General features: G+C 42.8%; 1 protein-coding gene and 1 long non-coding RNA gene across 2 annotated transcripts in view; one reads left to right on the top strand and one right to left on the bottom strand.

Moving 5' to 3' along the window:
* LOC112432914 (uncharacterized) overlaps window positions 1–14,959 on the bottom strand; it is a 118,351-nt gene that overhangs the window by 18,774 nt on the left and 84,618 nt on the right. The window lies entirely within an intron of this gene.
* Window positions 1–14,959, top strand: part of LOC143413219 (uncharacterized) — a 332,604-nt gene that overhangs the window by 288,925 nt on the left and 28,720 nt on the right. The window contains exons 3-6 of the mRNA XM_076875976.1: window positions 12,023–12,152; window positions 12,408–12,509; window positions 13,502–13,580; window positions 13,742–13,928. Of these exons, the coding sequence (XP_076732091.1) occupies window positions 12,034–12,152; window positions 12,408–12,509; window positions 13,502–13,580; window positions 13,742–13,928 (487 nt within the window). The 5' untranslated portion in view covers window positions 12,023–12,033. The remainder of the gene's footprint in view (window positions 1–12,022; window positions 12,153–12,407; window positions 12,510–13,501; window positions 13,581–13,741; window positions 13,929–14,959) is intronic.

Genomic DNA, 14,959 nt, shown 5'->3' with positions numbered 1-14,959 from the left:
ATTCTTCCCAATAAATGCTGTCTGATAATGCTTCATATTGCATTAAACACTAGATATGTAAGCAAACAAACAAAAACCCATAGAAGCCAGTTTTAATTATTAAATGTGACAATTACATGGAGATGGAAAGTAAACATGCTTATACACGTCTCTGTGATTACAGAAAATCCACACAGATGCTGTCAGAGCAGAGAATCTTTGATTTATCAGAATGATGAATGCAAACGATTTCATGAAATCTCACTCTTGTTCTGGGTTGTAAAATTCACCTGTCCAGTTAAACCGAATCCTTTGCAACACAGTTCTAAGAACCCTACCAACCTCATCCTCAGCTCTCTGCCTGTTATCCTTTTCAGCTGAGTATTCATCCACATGTGTTTCAACTTCTCTCTCATTTTCAAGCAAATTGCTCAGGCTCTCAGCTTCAGCACAGTTACCATATGGCCACTCTCTGAGGTCTTCTGTGTTCAAGCCAAACAAATTCTTACATGATCTGCAAGGCTTCATTCTGGCACCATCACGGAGACAAAAAGCCTCACACCTGATATTTCCAGGTACTTCAATTGTTCCATCAAAGTAATCTTTCTGGACTGTGTTTGGATAATAGGTCATCACCGCACCAGATACATATTTATGCCATTTGCTAAGACAGGAGGCAGCAATCATCATTTTCCCAGCGTTAGGACCTTTGGTGGACATGGAGACTCCGCAGTACCTTTCTGATTTGTTGGTTTGGGATTTTTGAGAAATGCAGATGGTGGACGAGACGAAAGCTGTTTTTTTATTATTCTCTTCTAAGTCCAAGTCTGTGAGGAGATCTTGCAGACTCTGCTTTATTTGCTCTTCATTCTCTGAGTTATTTTGCAGGACGATCTGAAAACAGTTACAGATCTGGTCAAAGTGTTGCACCTGATTATATAGTTGTTTTTCATAGAAAGTTGATCAACATGTTTGTTTCGCTGCTTGACTTATTTAACTATGCAGGACCATTGGATGCTTTTGGTTTAGACATTTTAAGATAGGGGGTGAAACAAGTCACAAAAATCTATTTAATTTTAAATCAATAAGCAAAAATCCATCTTTGTTCTCACTAATTTATAATTAAATTTGCTAATTGACCTTTTTTTTTCTATTTTGCTATGCCGGGCTGTCAAAACACGCTGAATTTAGAGTCTTTGAGCTGACTTAACAGATCCAGCAGCTACACAGTGACAGCATCATATACGCCTTGAAGACTGTAAGCATCTCCAATAATGAGTCTGTTAGACATTATTTAGAACTAACAAATTCTGAAGCAAGTCTCCAGCTCTCCTGCAGTCTCTGTGTTTGGTGGAGAAGTATAGCTAGAAGCATATGTTGAAGTATAAGGTACAGTATGGATTTTCTTTGGATTTCTCAGTAAAAAAGCACTTTGCATTATACTTTCCTAAAAACTGGAAGTTTGTCAGATTGACTGAAAATGTGAGAAGAGTTATCTTACCATGTCGAGCACACAGGAGAAGGGACTTCGCCTGGGAAGCTGAGTCGAATACAACTTTAAAGGCCTGGGATATCTTCTCATTAAAGAACCCAACACAAAAGGATTAGGGAAGATTTCTTCTGGAGAAAAGGGGATGTTGTTGATTTTGCCCAGAAACAACATGCTGTGAAGGATCTGTTGAGTGAAAACATATTTGCTTATTGTTAGTAGTGATAAACAGGACTGTCTTAAAAGTGTCAAAGGTAACACACCTCATCCACCAAGTGTTGACTTCCCGGAGTCATGTAAGAGCCCCGAACCATCCTCTTGGTAATCTTGTAGGCATTAGTTTTCAACCTCCTTTGAGAAATTGTTGTCTTCTAAAATGATAATGATCGAGCAGTTAGGGATTTAAAAACACAGGAGATCTGATAACTTTGGCTACAGCAGAGTCTGCAGACATACCTATTTTGCTCTTGGTCGGCCTATTTTAAACATGAGAGAAAACATAGTTGGTGAAATGTTGATAACATACAATGACTATCATTGGTGGCTGAAAAGATGCCAGGTAACAAGTGAAAAGCTGCTACTTACCATCGCCACAGTCTAAGAATGAAACAGGAAACACTGAGCGAGTTGCCTCCATCTTAAAGCTGTTGATCATGTGATTTAAAGGAAAGCCACACCCAGCTCTTTCCTGGAATTTTACTCGACTGTAGAAAACTGCTCCATTTGCCCCGCCCACCCATGATCTTTAATATCTACCAAAAACAACCTTTTGGTTGTCAGTAACCAGCCGATCGTTTTCGCGATTAAAAAATGACTTTGTGCGGCGGCGTTCCCACCGCGAGCAGAACTCCGGCTCAAAAACCGCTGTTTTTGAACACTTTTATTTACTTAAGCATTTTAATGGGCTTACTTTGAAACAAAGTGCGATTGAATGATTATTGTTATGTGTTGCCTTGAATTCGGCTATGCTGTCTGTTAGACAGCTGTTTTCCTTTATTGTTGTTTTTGTATTGTTTGTAGCGAACGCTACTGGAATGTATAGATTAAGCTACGTAGCCAAGATAATTAATAATGTAACTGTTGTACATTGGTTGATGATGATTTGCATTGTTACATAGGCTTGCAGAAAAATATATTTGTTTACCGGTAAACTGAATCGAACTTGATGTGCTAATGGACGTTTTTCTGACCTACAGGTCAGGTTTTGTTCCCTCCCTTTGAATTAATCTTCTTCATATTGAAGTGGCGAGCCGGTAGGACCATTCTTTGTTTCCCCTCTTTCCCCCACTTAGCCGTCTTTGGATTACGGACATATTTCCCCATTTGTATGAAGCTGGACTCTAAGGAGGAATACCTCAAAAGTGAACTTTAAAAAGAAGAGGACCAAAAAGGACTTTTGCACAGAAAGATCACAGCATTGATTTATTATTTAATTGTGGGCATTTATGTTGTGTGTTGTGTTAATTATTTTGTTCCATTTCCCCTGTCCTCCATTTATTCAATATATTTTTGGTACAAGATATTGCAGTCTTTGGTCTCATCATTCACACCATCTAGGCTCCATAAAGAACTATTTCTTCTGCGCGTCAGTCAGTAAACTCATCCATTGAAATAAACTAGTCCTTAAATAACTTTGAGTTACACAGTGGCAAATGTAATAGAGAAAGACACAGGGCCACCTGAAATCTGTCGTCCTATCTGATTCAAAACCAACATGTAGGAGAATCTGGAATCTTTGATTTTGAGTTAAAAATAAAATATGGGTAAAATGCAGAAATGTTTTTACTAACATGTACTAACAGAGACTTGGAGGAGAGAGACCTAATGTTTAATAATCCACATTTCACTGTTTTACTCTTTGGTTCAGATGTGGATACTGCATTGTTCTTTCTTTGTGATTGTTTATGTTTAAGTTGTTTGTTGCTGGTTTTTAGTTTGTTTTTTGTCTGTTTGGGAGCTGACACAGTCTCTATGGAGATGGGTTTTTGGGGGGTAGCAGGAGGAGAGAAGCTGCAGAGAGGCGTGTAAGACTGCAACTCTGCTTCCTGGTCCCAACTCTGGATAGTCATATTTTGGGGGGTTTAATAAACTACTACTGCATGATGTAAAGCTGAAGTATTACACAGCTTTATGAACCTCCTGTTATCCTGGTAGACGAGTACAGCAATAAATCTTTTACTTGAACATCTTCTGGCTCCAATAAGCTTTGAAATGTGACCATGAAGTTAGAGACACACTGACTGAAACCCACAGCTGTGACTGTGGATCACATCCACACACAGTGTAGCTGCTGTCTCTGTGTGAGGTCTGTGTATATATGTACATATTTATGCTTATATTCATATTCTCTTATTCCCCTTTATTTGATATCCTAATTCTGTGCTGTGTAAAAGTTTGTCGGTGTTCTGCTGCTACAAACTGGATTTCCTGGAGGATAAACATGAGGGATTCATAAAGTTCTATCTCTCTGTTAAAATCCCCCAAAATCAATGAAATGTGAATTTCAGGCAGACGTGTTTTTAAAACCAGCCAATAGGAGCGTCTGTGGATATCAGCTGAGGCTGAACTCAGGAACACCATCACATATAAATACACAGAATTAAATCACTAGATAAAAGACGTCATTAAATAAGGATCGAATCAACATGTCAGAGGTCAAAGGTCAGTCAGAAGAGGTGTGGTTAAACACTGGCAGTGCAGTGACCTAATGCAGTTTGGTTACCGCCACGGGAAAAGCCCCGCCCCCTCTGAGCCTCCGCTGTGTCCTCAGCACATCCAGGAGCAGCAGGTCAGAGGGGGCGGGGCCATGTCAGGACTTATTTTAAGTAAAATTTAAAGTGGAGCGACGGCAGGAGTCACACAGCAGTAACCAGCTCTGTCTGCCAGGGTCAAAGGTCAAACAAGTCCTGCAGCTGACCCACACACAGACTTACACTGATCCACAGAGAGTGATGAATCCACACATCACTCGGCTGGAGGAAGCTGGGTTTTGTTAGATTATAATATTATTTTATGCCATGTTATACCCCTAATTAAAGATTGTGAATTATTATGTAGTTTTAGTTTGCATTATTCTCCTGAATTAGAAGAAGCTGATAACTATTGCATTAGTTAAACTGATGTGCATTATATTAAACTGCTGACTTATTGTGAATGAAGGATATTGTTTTATGATGCATTATACTGCCGAGTTATAAGAAATACTGTTTGCAGAAAGTCATCGCCTTATTTGTCTGATTAGAAGAGAACATGCTGGAGTTTTCTGCCCCATCTCAGCAGGAGCAGATAAACAGGGAGCCAAGGTCGTAGCTTAGGCGCTGTGTGAGAGAAAGCATGTGAATGTTTAGGCTTTTATGATAAGGTGGAGGCACCAGAGGCTATAAGAGTTTGAGCAATGCTCCACCATTTTGAGATCAGAGGCTGTCTGCATCAGTGTCCATCTCCCACGTGTGTGATCATTAAAATCATCGTTTGACTCAACCCGACCGGACCAGTGTTGTTATTGTGGTTTTTCTCTTGTCTCCATCCCCAATATTTTGAACTCGTAACATTTTCCACACCGTCCAATCAGAAACTAGTGTTGACGCTGAGACCCGTCTCTGTAACAGGAAGTCCATGAACAGGCAGACCCTCTGCAGCAGGCTGACCTGTGACCTCTGAGACAGAGGGAGGAGTTTGTGTCAGCAGGGGGCGCTGCAGCATCGTCTGAGAGCTTTAAGAACAACAGCAATAAACAGGAAGTGAAAGTCACACTTCTGTTGTTGTGCGTTATCAGCAGACCTCCACCCTCTGCAGGAAGCTGAGATAAGAAGCAGCCAATCACAGAGCAGAGAGCATGTGACTTCCTGTTCCTGCTGTTACTGTGACAACAGCTCCTGGGACAGAGAGCAGCTTTCTAAAGAGGAAAGATGCTGCTGTCACCCCCGGGTGTCATGTGACCCGCCTGATGTACCGATTTAAGACTGTAAGAACAATAATAACAACATGTTTTAGTCAGGTGATCCATGCAGAGCAGATCCATGTGACCAAACACAGCTGGATCACATGTTTCCTCTCCTGGAAACAGAAAGCCTTCATGTATAAAGGCTCATGTACCCACTGAGCCCTGCTCTCAGATCTGTGAGGCTTTAACAAACAACAGTTTAAAGTCATGTTTAGCATCTTCTGTCAGTGTGGAAGGTCACACACTTTCCTGAGTGTTGAACCCTGAACTACTAGCTGTTCATGTCAGCCTGGACATAAATACAGACCTGCCTGCTGTCATAGACCCCAGCACTCACATGTTACTTATAAGTGACTCATATGTATGCATGTATATATTGTGTATGTTGTGCTATTTCTTACTTAGTGTGTTGTGTCTTTGTTCCTGTTTGTGCTGCAGCACTGTAACCTAAATAATTTCCCCTGGGGATCAAAAAAGTATTCTGATTGTGATTAAATGAAAGCAGTCAGAGCAGAGGACGGTGATGTAAGGAATGGGATTTTAATCAGCCAGTCTCCTTTAACTCTCAGCATCACAAAGTAATGTGGTAACATCTGGACTGATGTGTTTACTGTCAGCTAGTTTAAATGCTGTAGGCTGCAGCCGCTGCTCTAACACTATAACTGTAACAGGGCTCAGTGCTGCTTCTAACAGTCTGAGCTGCTTCAGGCTTTATTTGTGAGGAGCACAGCAGCTTACAAACACGTGGCTGGGCCTGGACCCAAAGGAGTGTTTGTTAAAGCCTGCAGTGAATCCAGCAGCAGAATGATGGAAATGCAACACAGCAATGATGAAGAGGAGCAGCATTAAAGCCAAAGTCCAGTTCATACAGTTAGGTCCATAAATCAAATAAGGGAAAATAAAATGTTGTTGGATGCACCTGTCTGCAGCCTTAATGCTCTCTGGTCGCTATGGTAACGCGTAAACATTTCTTTCAAAATAAGACACACGACTACAACACGGGAAAAGACCCAGGGAAACGAAGTTAACGATAAAAACCCTGAAAACCATTGTTGGATTTATATTTTATCATTGTCATTGTTATTGGGGAATATCTAACCATATATGCTCAGAGGTGTAGAACCAATTGTGTAATGATAGTAGTCTTTAAAGACTTTGTGTGACTCCAGAGTGTTCTGGCATTCACGCCCACGTCCTGGGATCATGGGAGAGGTGCTACCTTCTTATTGTTTTGTGGTAGGATGTCTGTTTTAGTCTAAGTGCCTTTTGTTTAGATGAACTGCTGGACTTCCAGACCAGCAGGTTTAGGGAAGTCGTTTATGGGGTCACACACACACACACACACACACACACACACACACACACACACACCTACATAACATACAGACTGGTACCTTTGTTCACGTGTATGTTAATGAACCTATGTATATTCATGTAACCTCAATAAAAGAACAGTGTTACGAGGGAACGGACGAGAGCGACTGTGGTCAAGCGAAGGAACGGCATTGGTCCAGGTCTCTCCCGTGCACGAGAAACATAAAGAACTACTCGTGTCTTGCTTTGCTGTGTAGCTGGATTGAACGATCCAGCGAACAGGTTTATGCTACAAACCTATCAACCATCAATTTCACACCGAGCCTCGACTCTCACGGCCCGGTACCAAACGACTCACGGACCGGTCCGTGACCCGGGGGTTGGGAACCGCTGAGTTAACGCATGAGTAGTTCAGGGCTGCACGTCATTTTCATTGTTAATATCTTTGTGAAAAGCACATTGATGTGAAAATCTTCATGAGAGTCAGAGGCCCTACAACACGATTAAAGATTCATTCAAAAGAAAATCACAAGTTATTATCATCTTCAGAACATTTCATTAAACATTAGAGACAGACTGCTGAGTACATCTCATCTCTATCCAAACAACCTACAGTCCACAAACACATCATGAACCAGTGCTCTGGGCTGTGGTCTGTCCCCAGTTACATGGATCAGCTGGTTCCCTGGAGGTGACTGCTGCTGTGGTTTGGAGCGGATGAATAAACCTGAACTGAATCAGGTGTCCAGTTACTTTTGGTCCCTTTAAACCAGGCTGTCACATGTTCAGCATGTGAAACTCCTCCTCCTCCGTGAAAACGGGTGTGGGTCTCAATCAGCCAAGGTCTTGGGTGAACCCATTGTGAGATCTAGCCCCACGCTATCATGTGATTTCCTGTGATCAAATGTCCCAGGATGTGAGTGGGCATTAAGACGTCCATGTCCCTCTTCAAGCAACTTAAAGAAGTCCAGACGCTTTTCTTTCCAAGCTCCTTCAACAACAACATTCATAGAACAGCTTCCAGCTTCTTTTGCTCGGCTACAGTTTGGATGGATTTGCATTTAAAGATGCAACAAGACTAAAATGGTTAGGGTCAGGAGGTCAAAGGTCAGAGCTCCTGTGGGTCTGAGGGCGGCCTCACGCTGGAGAAGGATGAAGGAGTCTGACCTGAGCCAGTGTTTGACATGAACACATCAGCACTGCTGTCAGTGAGCCTAACGACAGCCGTTAGCATCATTTCAGTGTTTCAGTCATAAAAACACTTCCTGTCTCTGTGGTGGTTACAGTGACATCATGCAGTTTGTGCTTTGACCTCCAGAGGGCGACAAATCAGCACAGACAGAGAGCTCCATTCAAACTTTGCTGCCATCAGGAATAATTCTTCAAATATAATCATCAGTGTTTGAGCAGTTATGATATCAGGGACAATCTAGACATGTGTGACAATACTGAACATGTCACATGACACACCTCAAACATCATGTGATCCACTCTCAGTCTGCACTTTCATTCATGACTTCAACAGGTTGAAATGAGCTTTGAAGAAACATTCAGTGAAATAAATCTTTCATGGATTCATGTGAGCAGCAGATGAACTTTGTACCAACAACATCTTCAATAACAGAGTCTGAATGAAGCTCAGGTGTTGATGCTGCTCACTGATTGGACGCTTGGTTTCAGCTCTGCTCTCAGTCTTTACTGCACAGGTGAAGGTAGAAAGTGTGACTGGATCTATAGACTGGAAACAGAGAAACATGCTGAACATTTGAAGCTTTGCAGCAGAAATGTTCATGTTACAAATACAGCAGAGCTGATCTGGGATCAGTGTGTTCACACCTGCAGCTACAACAAGGTTTCATGTCTCCACACGTCAGCATGTGAACTTTACTCTGACTCAGTCTGAGCAGTCAGACGGCATATTTTTAAAGTTAACACATCAGCACACACAGAGCTGAGCCCCTCCCACCTGTGCTGAGTTTCAGGTGGAGCCCCGCCTCCTTCCAGGAAGCAGCTCACCTGTGTGTCCGTGTTTAGTGTCCAGGTGTGGAGTGGAGCTTGTTGTTGGTGTGTGAAGAAACTGTAAGTTTGCTTTGTTTCCTCCTTTAACAGTTTGTCTTTAGGAACTTTACTGTTTGTTCAGCTCGTGTTTGATTTCTTCACACAACAAACTGTGTGTGTTTGTATTTCCGGTCTCTCCATTAAAGTCAGTGTGTAATGTTTCCTGGCTAACATCAGCTGTGTGCAGCTTAGTTCAGCACAAATCTGCCGCTCCATAGTTCACGGTAACGGACTCACAGCTGGACCAACGAGGCCGAGTGTGTCCGCCACTCTGAGCTACGTTCGTGTTTGTGTACTTGTAGTTTGTACTTTGAGTTCAGTCAGAGCCCACAGAGGACGCAGCGTACGTGATGACGTCACAGCCCTTTACCTCCTTTACTGTCACTGTGATTAATATTTACACACGAGACACCTGCAGAGCTCTGACGCTGAGCTAGCACACAGCATGCTAACGCTAAGCTAACGCTAAGCTAGCCAAGAACCCAGAGTGAGTTAAAGCTGAGTAAACACTGACCCCAGACCAGCACCGTGATAAAGTGAGCTGCTGCTGCTGAACTTGAACAGGTAACAAAGTGATGAGCAGTCAGGCTGCAGGTTTCTACCTGTTCATGTTTCTACAGTAGAATCACTTTGAAGTGTCTTTGTGCTGTTTCATCTTTGATTTGTGTTCATAAACACTCAGAGAAACATCACGTGACCTCATCAGGATCTGTGTTGGGGCCCGTTCTTCGTACCTCGCTAAGTAGGTTAGCCGGATTAGATTGTTGACGATTTCGCGTGATCCTGGATCGTTCGGTTCCCCGAAGCTCATCCGGGACTTGCTGTCATAGCAACAGAGCCGTAAGCGTAAACCTGCTCGGGAGCAGGTTTACTTTATGTAAACAGGATTAGATCGCGGCCACGCAGGTATGTCCGCTTCATTTATACGAAAGCAACAGCGATATTTTTCCACTGTTTCACCATAAATAAATAACATCAATGTAACTAAAGATAATGCAGCACTTGATCCTTTTATTAATGTCACACAGATACATACAGGTCATTTCCTAAAAAAGGGAAATGTACTATTAACATTCTATTACATGTATGTGATTATTACAGATGTAATTCATATTTCAGAGTAGCAATTGTAAATTACTTCGTGTAATCAAGATGAGAGACCACGGCTATAAAAGCGAAGGTGGATTTGGGAAGCCTGTCGCAGCCATGTCCTGTCCGTATACGTGACCAACCCATTGCGGAAGGTGCAAGATTGATAAGGAGAGTCCTCAGAATTCAGCGTATATTGCGGGATAGACAGGATCCTTTAGCTCAGCGCGACAGTGTGCTCATAGAGAGATATCGATTTTCCCGTGAGGGTATTATTCACTTAACCAACTTGTTGACGAGGGGGTGCAGGACCACCACCTGTCTTTTTTTCCTCTGCCCTTTTCTTGGTTGCTGTTATGAACAAACTAACAGATTATTACAGGCCAGTATTACCTTGCCAAGAGACGCAAAGCAATCTAAGAGATAAATATTACCATTCTGTAGAATACTCCTGTATTCCACTTTTACTTGTTCCCATGTTCTTGTGGGTCCTGTTGTGGCTCTAATGTGAAAGGGGATATAATATAACATATTATAATATAATATAATGCCATATGATATTGGACAATATAGTGTCATATGATAGATCTACCCTACCGCCTACTGGTGTTGGCCAGAGGGGCCGATGGCGCGATATGGCAGCCTGGCTACAACCGTAGCTGCCTCCACCAGTGTGTGAATGTGGGAGTGAATGAATAGTGGTATCGTAAAGCGCTTTGGGTGCCTTGGAAAGCGCTATATAAATCCAATCCATTATTATTATTATTATTAAATTACCTACGAGTTTGATTTGTCAGCAACTTTCTGCCAGCCCTCTCTCCTTGCTTTTGCAGCCTTTGCAGTGTTCTCTTGCGTTTTAATTAAACTCTGAAACTCCTGAAATCCCTCACTCATGAGTTCTTGCTCTGCTGCCGGAAAATACCGAGCACGCCCCTTCGACATTTTCGCCGACCAATCAGCGGGTTGCCGATCAATGTTTCTACTATCGATGCTTAGCCCCTTTTACGACACCCAGTGATGTCACATTCCTGCGTCCAGCTGTAGTAATCGTCAACAGCAGGTGTGTTCGGGGAACCGGATTAGCGAGCTCACGGTTAGCGCGATGATTTGATCTTGGATGTGTCATTTGATCTTGGATGTAGTAAGCGACGTACGAAGAATGGGCCCCTGGTGTGTGGGGCTGTACCTCAGCTTTATGTTGTTACATGCTCATTTGTTCATTTTACACAGTAACATCAAAGTAATGTTATGAGGAGTAATGAAGTAACGTACTCCATTACTTTTAATCAAAGTGTTCTGTGTAATATGTGTAATAATGACTGTTTTGAGTAATGACCAACACTGATCACAACAAAGAGGAAATGCCTCCAACATGCACAAACATTTGAGCCACAACATGCAGTTAATGTGCACAAATGTCTTTGATATGCTGCTCAGTGATGGTGGTGACTGTCAGAGCAGAGCTACTGAGAATCAATAAGTAATATCAATGATGGGATCAGAATCACTAAATTCTTCTCATCCCTGTCAGTATCATACATGTGCTGTATAATGTGATAAATGTAGAGGTGCTGGCTGTTCTCTCACTCTGCTGTTTAGCTGTAAAGGACGCCTCCCTGCCTTTGTCTCATTCATGACCTTTAATAGTCTCTTCTAACATGCAGAGATCTGTATGATCTGTTTCATAGAGTCTAACCAGCCTGTACAGGTAACAACAACAGTCACTGCATCACTGACACACAAACGTCATCTCTGTCAATAACAACATTCATACATGGAATAAAAACACATCAGTGGATCATTGCTGGAGCTGATGTTTGTGCTCCTGGTGCAAAGGCTCTCAGTTTCCTCCTTGAAATAACATCAGTGGTGGGTCAGCGACATGCTTTCTTTCCCTCTCAGGTTTAAATATCTGGGACTCTCCACCGTTTGGTTTTAGAGCTGAAGAAGCTTCTCAGATGAAACGTCTTCCAGAAACTTAAAGACGTCTCTTTTCTCTCCAAGCTCCTTAGATCACATGACCTGGATGACTGAACCTACAGACATATTGACCTGGTTTCATGGTCACATGACAGGTCAGAGGTCAGCGACTGTAACTCAGTTCCTCCTGTTAATGTGAACTCACTGAGTGTTTGTGGTTTACCTCTCAGACTGACTGAAGATGATGATGGAGGAAGAGGAGGACAGAGCAGAGTCTGCAGGGTCCAGCTGTCCGTCTGTGAGGAGTGACCGGTCCAAAGGTTATAATCCAGACTTCAGTGGTGAACCTGGAGCAACGAGGTCAGAGAGCTGAACTCACTGAGTAACAGAAATAATTCTGCACTGACATTATAATCAGTGTTGACTCTGGTTGATTGTCTGACTGTGTTTGTGAGCTGAGAGGAAATGAAAATGAGTTTGTAACAAAAATCAGTTTTGTCCAGTTTTCCTGTAAAAAGCTGAACTCTAATCTAAGAGGATGTTACTGACAGGAAACAGCTGCATTATCTGCAGTCTGTGTGATCACAGCTGCTTCAATCATGTTTGTGTCTGCAGAGGTCAGAGGTCACAGTCTGCAGGGTCCAGCTGTCCGTCTGTGAGGAGTGACGGGTCCAAAGGTCGACCTCCACTCTTCAGTGGTGAACCTGGAGCAACGAGGTCAGAGAGCTGTGATGACTCCTTTACATGTTTGTGTTTCCTGGATAAATATGACCTGAAACATCCTCAGATTGTTACAAAGATTCATTAAAAAGAAAACAATGAAAGAGAAAAGATCCAAATGTTCGACTTGGTCATTTGCTGTTTGAGGACAGTGATGCTCATATCTGTGGGGAAAGTGTGACCTGAGTGGGTTCATGTTTGTCTTTAAAGAACAGAGCTGCTCTGATTCTCTTTGTGTCTGATCTGTTAAACAGTCTGAGAGGTCACACAGAGACCCAGCAGCTAAAGCCTGGATCATACTGGCTGCTGTTACTCCATCAGGACAACACTGAACCACAGTGGTGTGGATGTAGTGGATAAATCCCACCATACTGATGCTCAGAGTTAACCACAGGGAACAAAACCAGATGTTACCTTCAGATTGTGACCTTTGGAGTGGACGATGCAGATTTCAATAGAGAATAAATGTTGTTGTTTTTCAGCTGTGAAGAAAGAATCTAATTTTCTGAACTTAAGAATTTATGATGCTGGAAACAACATGGAGACTATAACACAACATTTCCACTGTGTTCATAGAATGAATGTAAAACTGTCAGACATTCATTAAATATGCAAAATGTCTACAGAAGCATCAGAGGGTCAGACGTGAAGCACTCAGTGATTTTGATCAAATGACTCATCAGTTATTGATCTGTACTACACTGATCTACCACGTTAGTAAAGCTGGTGTTCTGGTGGTGGAGGGAGACTCGGATCATGTTCTGGTTTTGGAGCAGTGATCTGCTGATGGTTCAGTTTGATGAGCTTCTTCAAAATCATCCCTGACATCACCACTGAAAGGACGTCCATGAAAACAGACTGAAAATTACTGATATGTTCACAATCTGAGAGTTTAAAACTTGACAGACTTGATTCAGATGAAGTTATTTGAGCAGAAACTCCTGGATCTTTATCCTGTGTTGATCTAATCCTTCATGGTTCCTCCACAGAGTGGAGCAGCAGAGCTCAGAGGTTCCCAGTGGTCAGTCTGCCCAGCAGCATCAAACACAGCTGGACTCCATATTTATGGTCTGTACATGTACAACAACTACTGTTACATCTGTTCTGTTCACAGTCATCTCCATGCTGCTCTTTGTAGACCAGTGGATCGTCAGTGTGTCCAACATGGATCTGATGTTTGGCTCCATGATTTCAGTCTGATTGGCTCATTCATAAATATTCTGTTCCAGCTGCTGGAGGACAACATCATCACTTTTGTGAAGAACGAGCTGAAGAAGATCCAGAAGGTTCTGAGTCCAGATTACCCAGAATGCTTAGAGAGTCAGAGGAGCAGCAGCAGAGAGGCGTTTGTGAAGATCACAGTGGACTTCCTGAGGAGAATGAAGCAGGAGGAGCTGGCTGACTGTCTGCAGAGCAGTAAGAGGATTTATCTAAAGATTTAAGCTGCTGGATAAATGAACATTTTCCAGAGATGGAAGATGGAGCAACATGTTTTAAAGATTAGTTCTTTTTGGAATTGAGTGTTTATTTTTCTTCTCATTCAGAACTTCAAGCTCCAGTTTGTCATCGTAACCTTAAATCCACCCTGAAGAAGAAGTTCCAGTGTGTGTTTGAGGGCATCGCTAAAGCAGGAAACCCAACCCTCCTGAATCAGATCTACACAGAGCTCTACATCACAGAGGGAGGGACTGCAGAGGTCAATGATGAACATGAGGTCAGACAGATTGAAACAGCATCCAGGAAACCAGACAGACCAGAAACAACCATCAGACAAGAAGACATCTTTAAAGCCTCACCTGGAAGAGATGAACCAATCAGAACAGTGCTGACAAAGGGAGTGGCTGGCATTGGGAAAACAGTCTTAACACAGAAACACAGCCTGGACTGGGCTGAAGACAAAGCCAACCAGGACATCCAGTTCATATTTCCATTCACTTTCAGAGAGCTGAATGTGCTGAAAGAGGAAAAGTTCAGCTTGGTGGGACTTGTTCATCACTTCTTTACTGAAACCAAAGAAGCAGGAATCTGCAGCTTTGAAGACTTCCAGGTTGTGTTCATCTTTGATGGTCTGGATGAGTGTCGACTTCCTCTGGACTTCCACAAAACTACAATCCTAACTGACCCTAGAAAGTCCACCTCAGTGGATGTGCTGCTGATAAACCTCATCAGGGGGAAACTGCTTCCCTCTGCTCGCCTCTGGATAACCACACGACCTGCCGCAGCCAATCAGATCCCTCCTGACTGTGTTGGCATGGTGACAGAGGTCAGAGGGTTCACTGACCCACAGAAGGAGGAGTACTTCAGGAAGAGATTCAGAGATGAGGAGCAGGCCAGCAGGATCATCTCCCACATCAAGACATCACGAAGCCTCCACATCATGTGTCACATCCCAGTCTTCTGCTGGATCACTGCTACAGTTCTGGAGGATGTGCTGGAAACCAGAGAGG

This window comes from Maylandia zebra, linkage group LG2 (genome assembly GCF_041146795.1).
Source record: "Maylandia zebra isolate NMK-2024a linkage group LG2, Mzebra_GT3a, whole genome shotgun sequence".
Classification (NCBI taxonomy): Eukaryota; Metazoa; Chordata; class Actinopteri; order Cichliformes; family Cichlidae; genus Maylandia; species Maylandia zebra.
The sequence above is the reverse complement of the archived record's forward strand: the minus strand, read 5'-3'. Positions and strand labels throughout refer to the sequence as shown.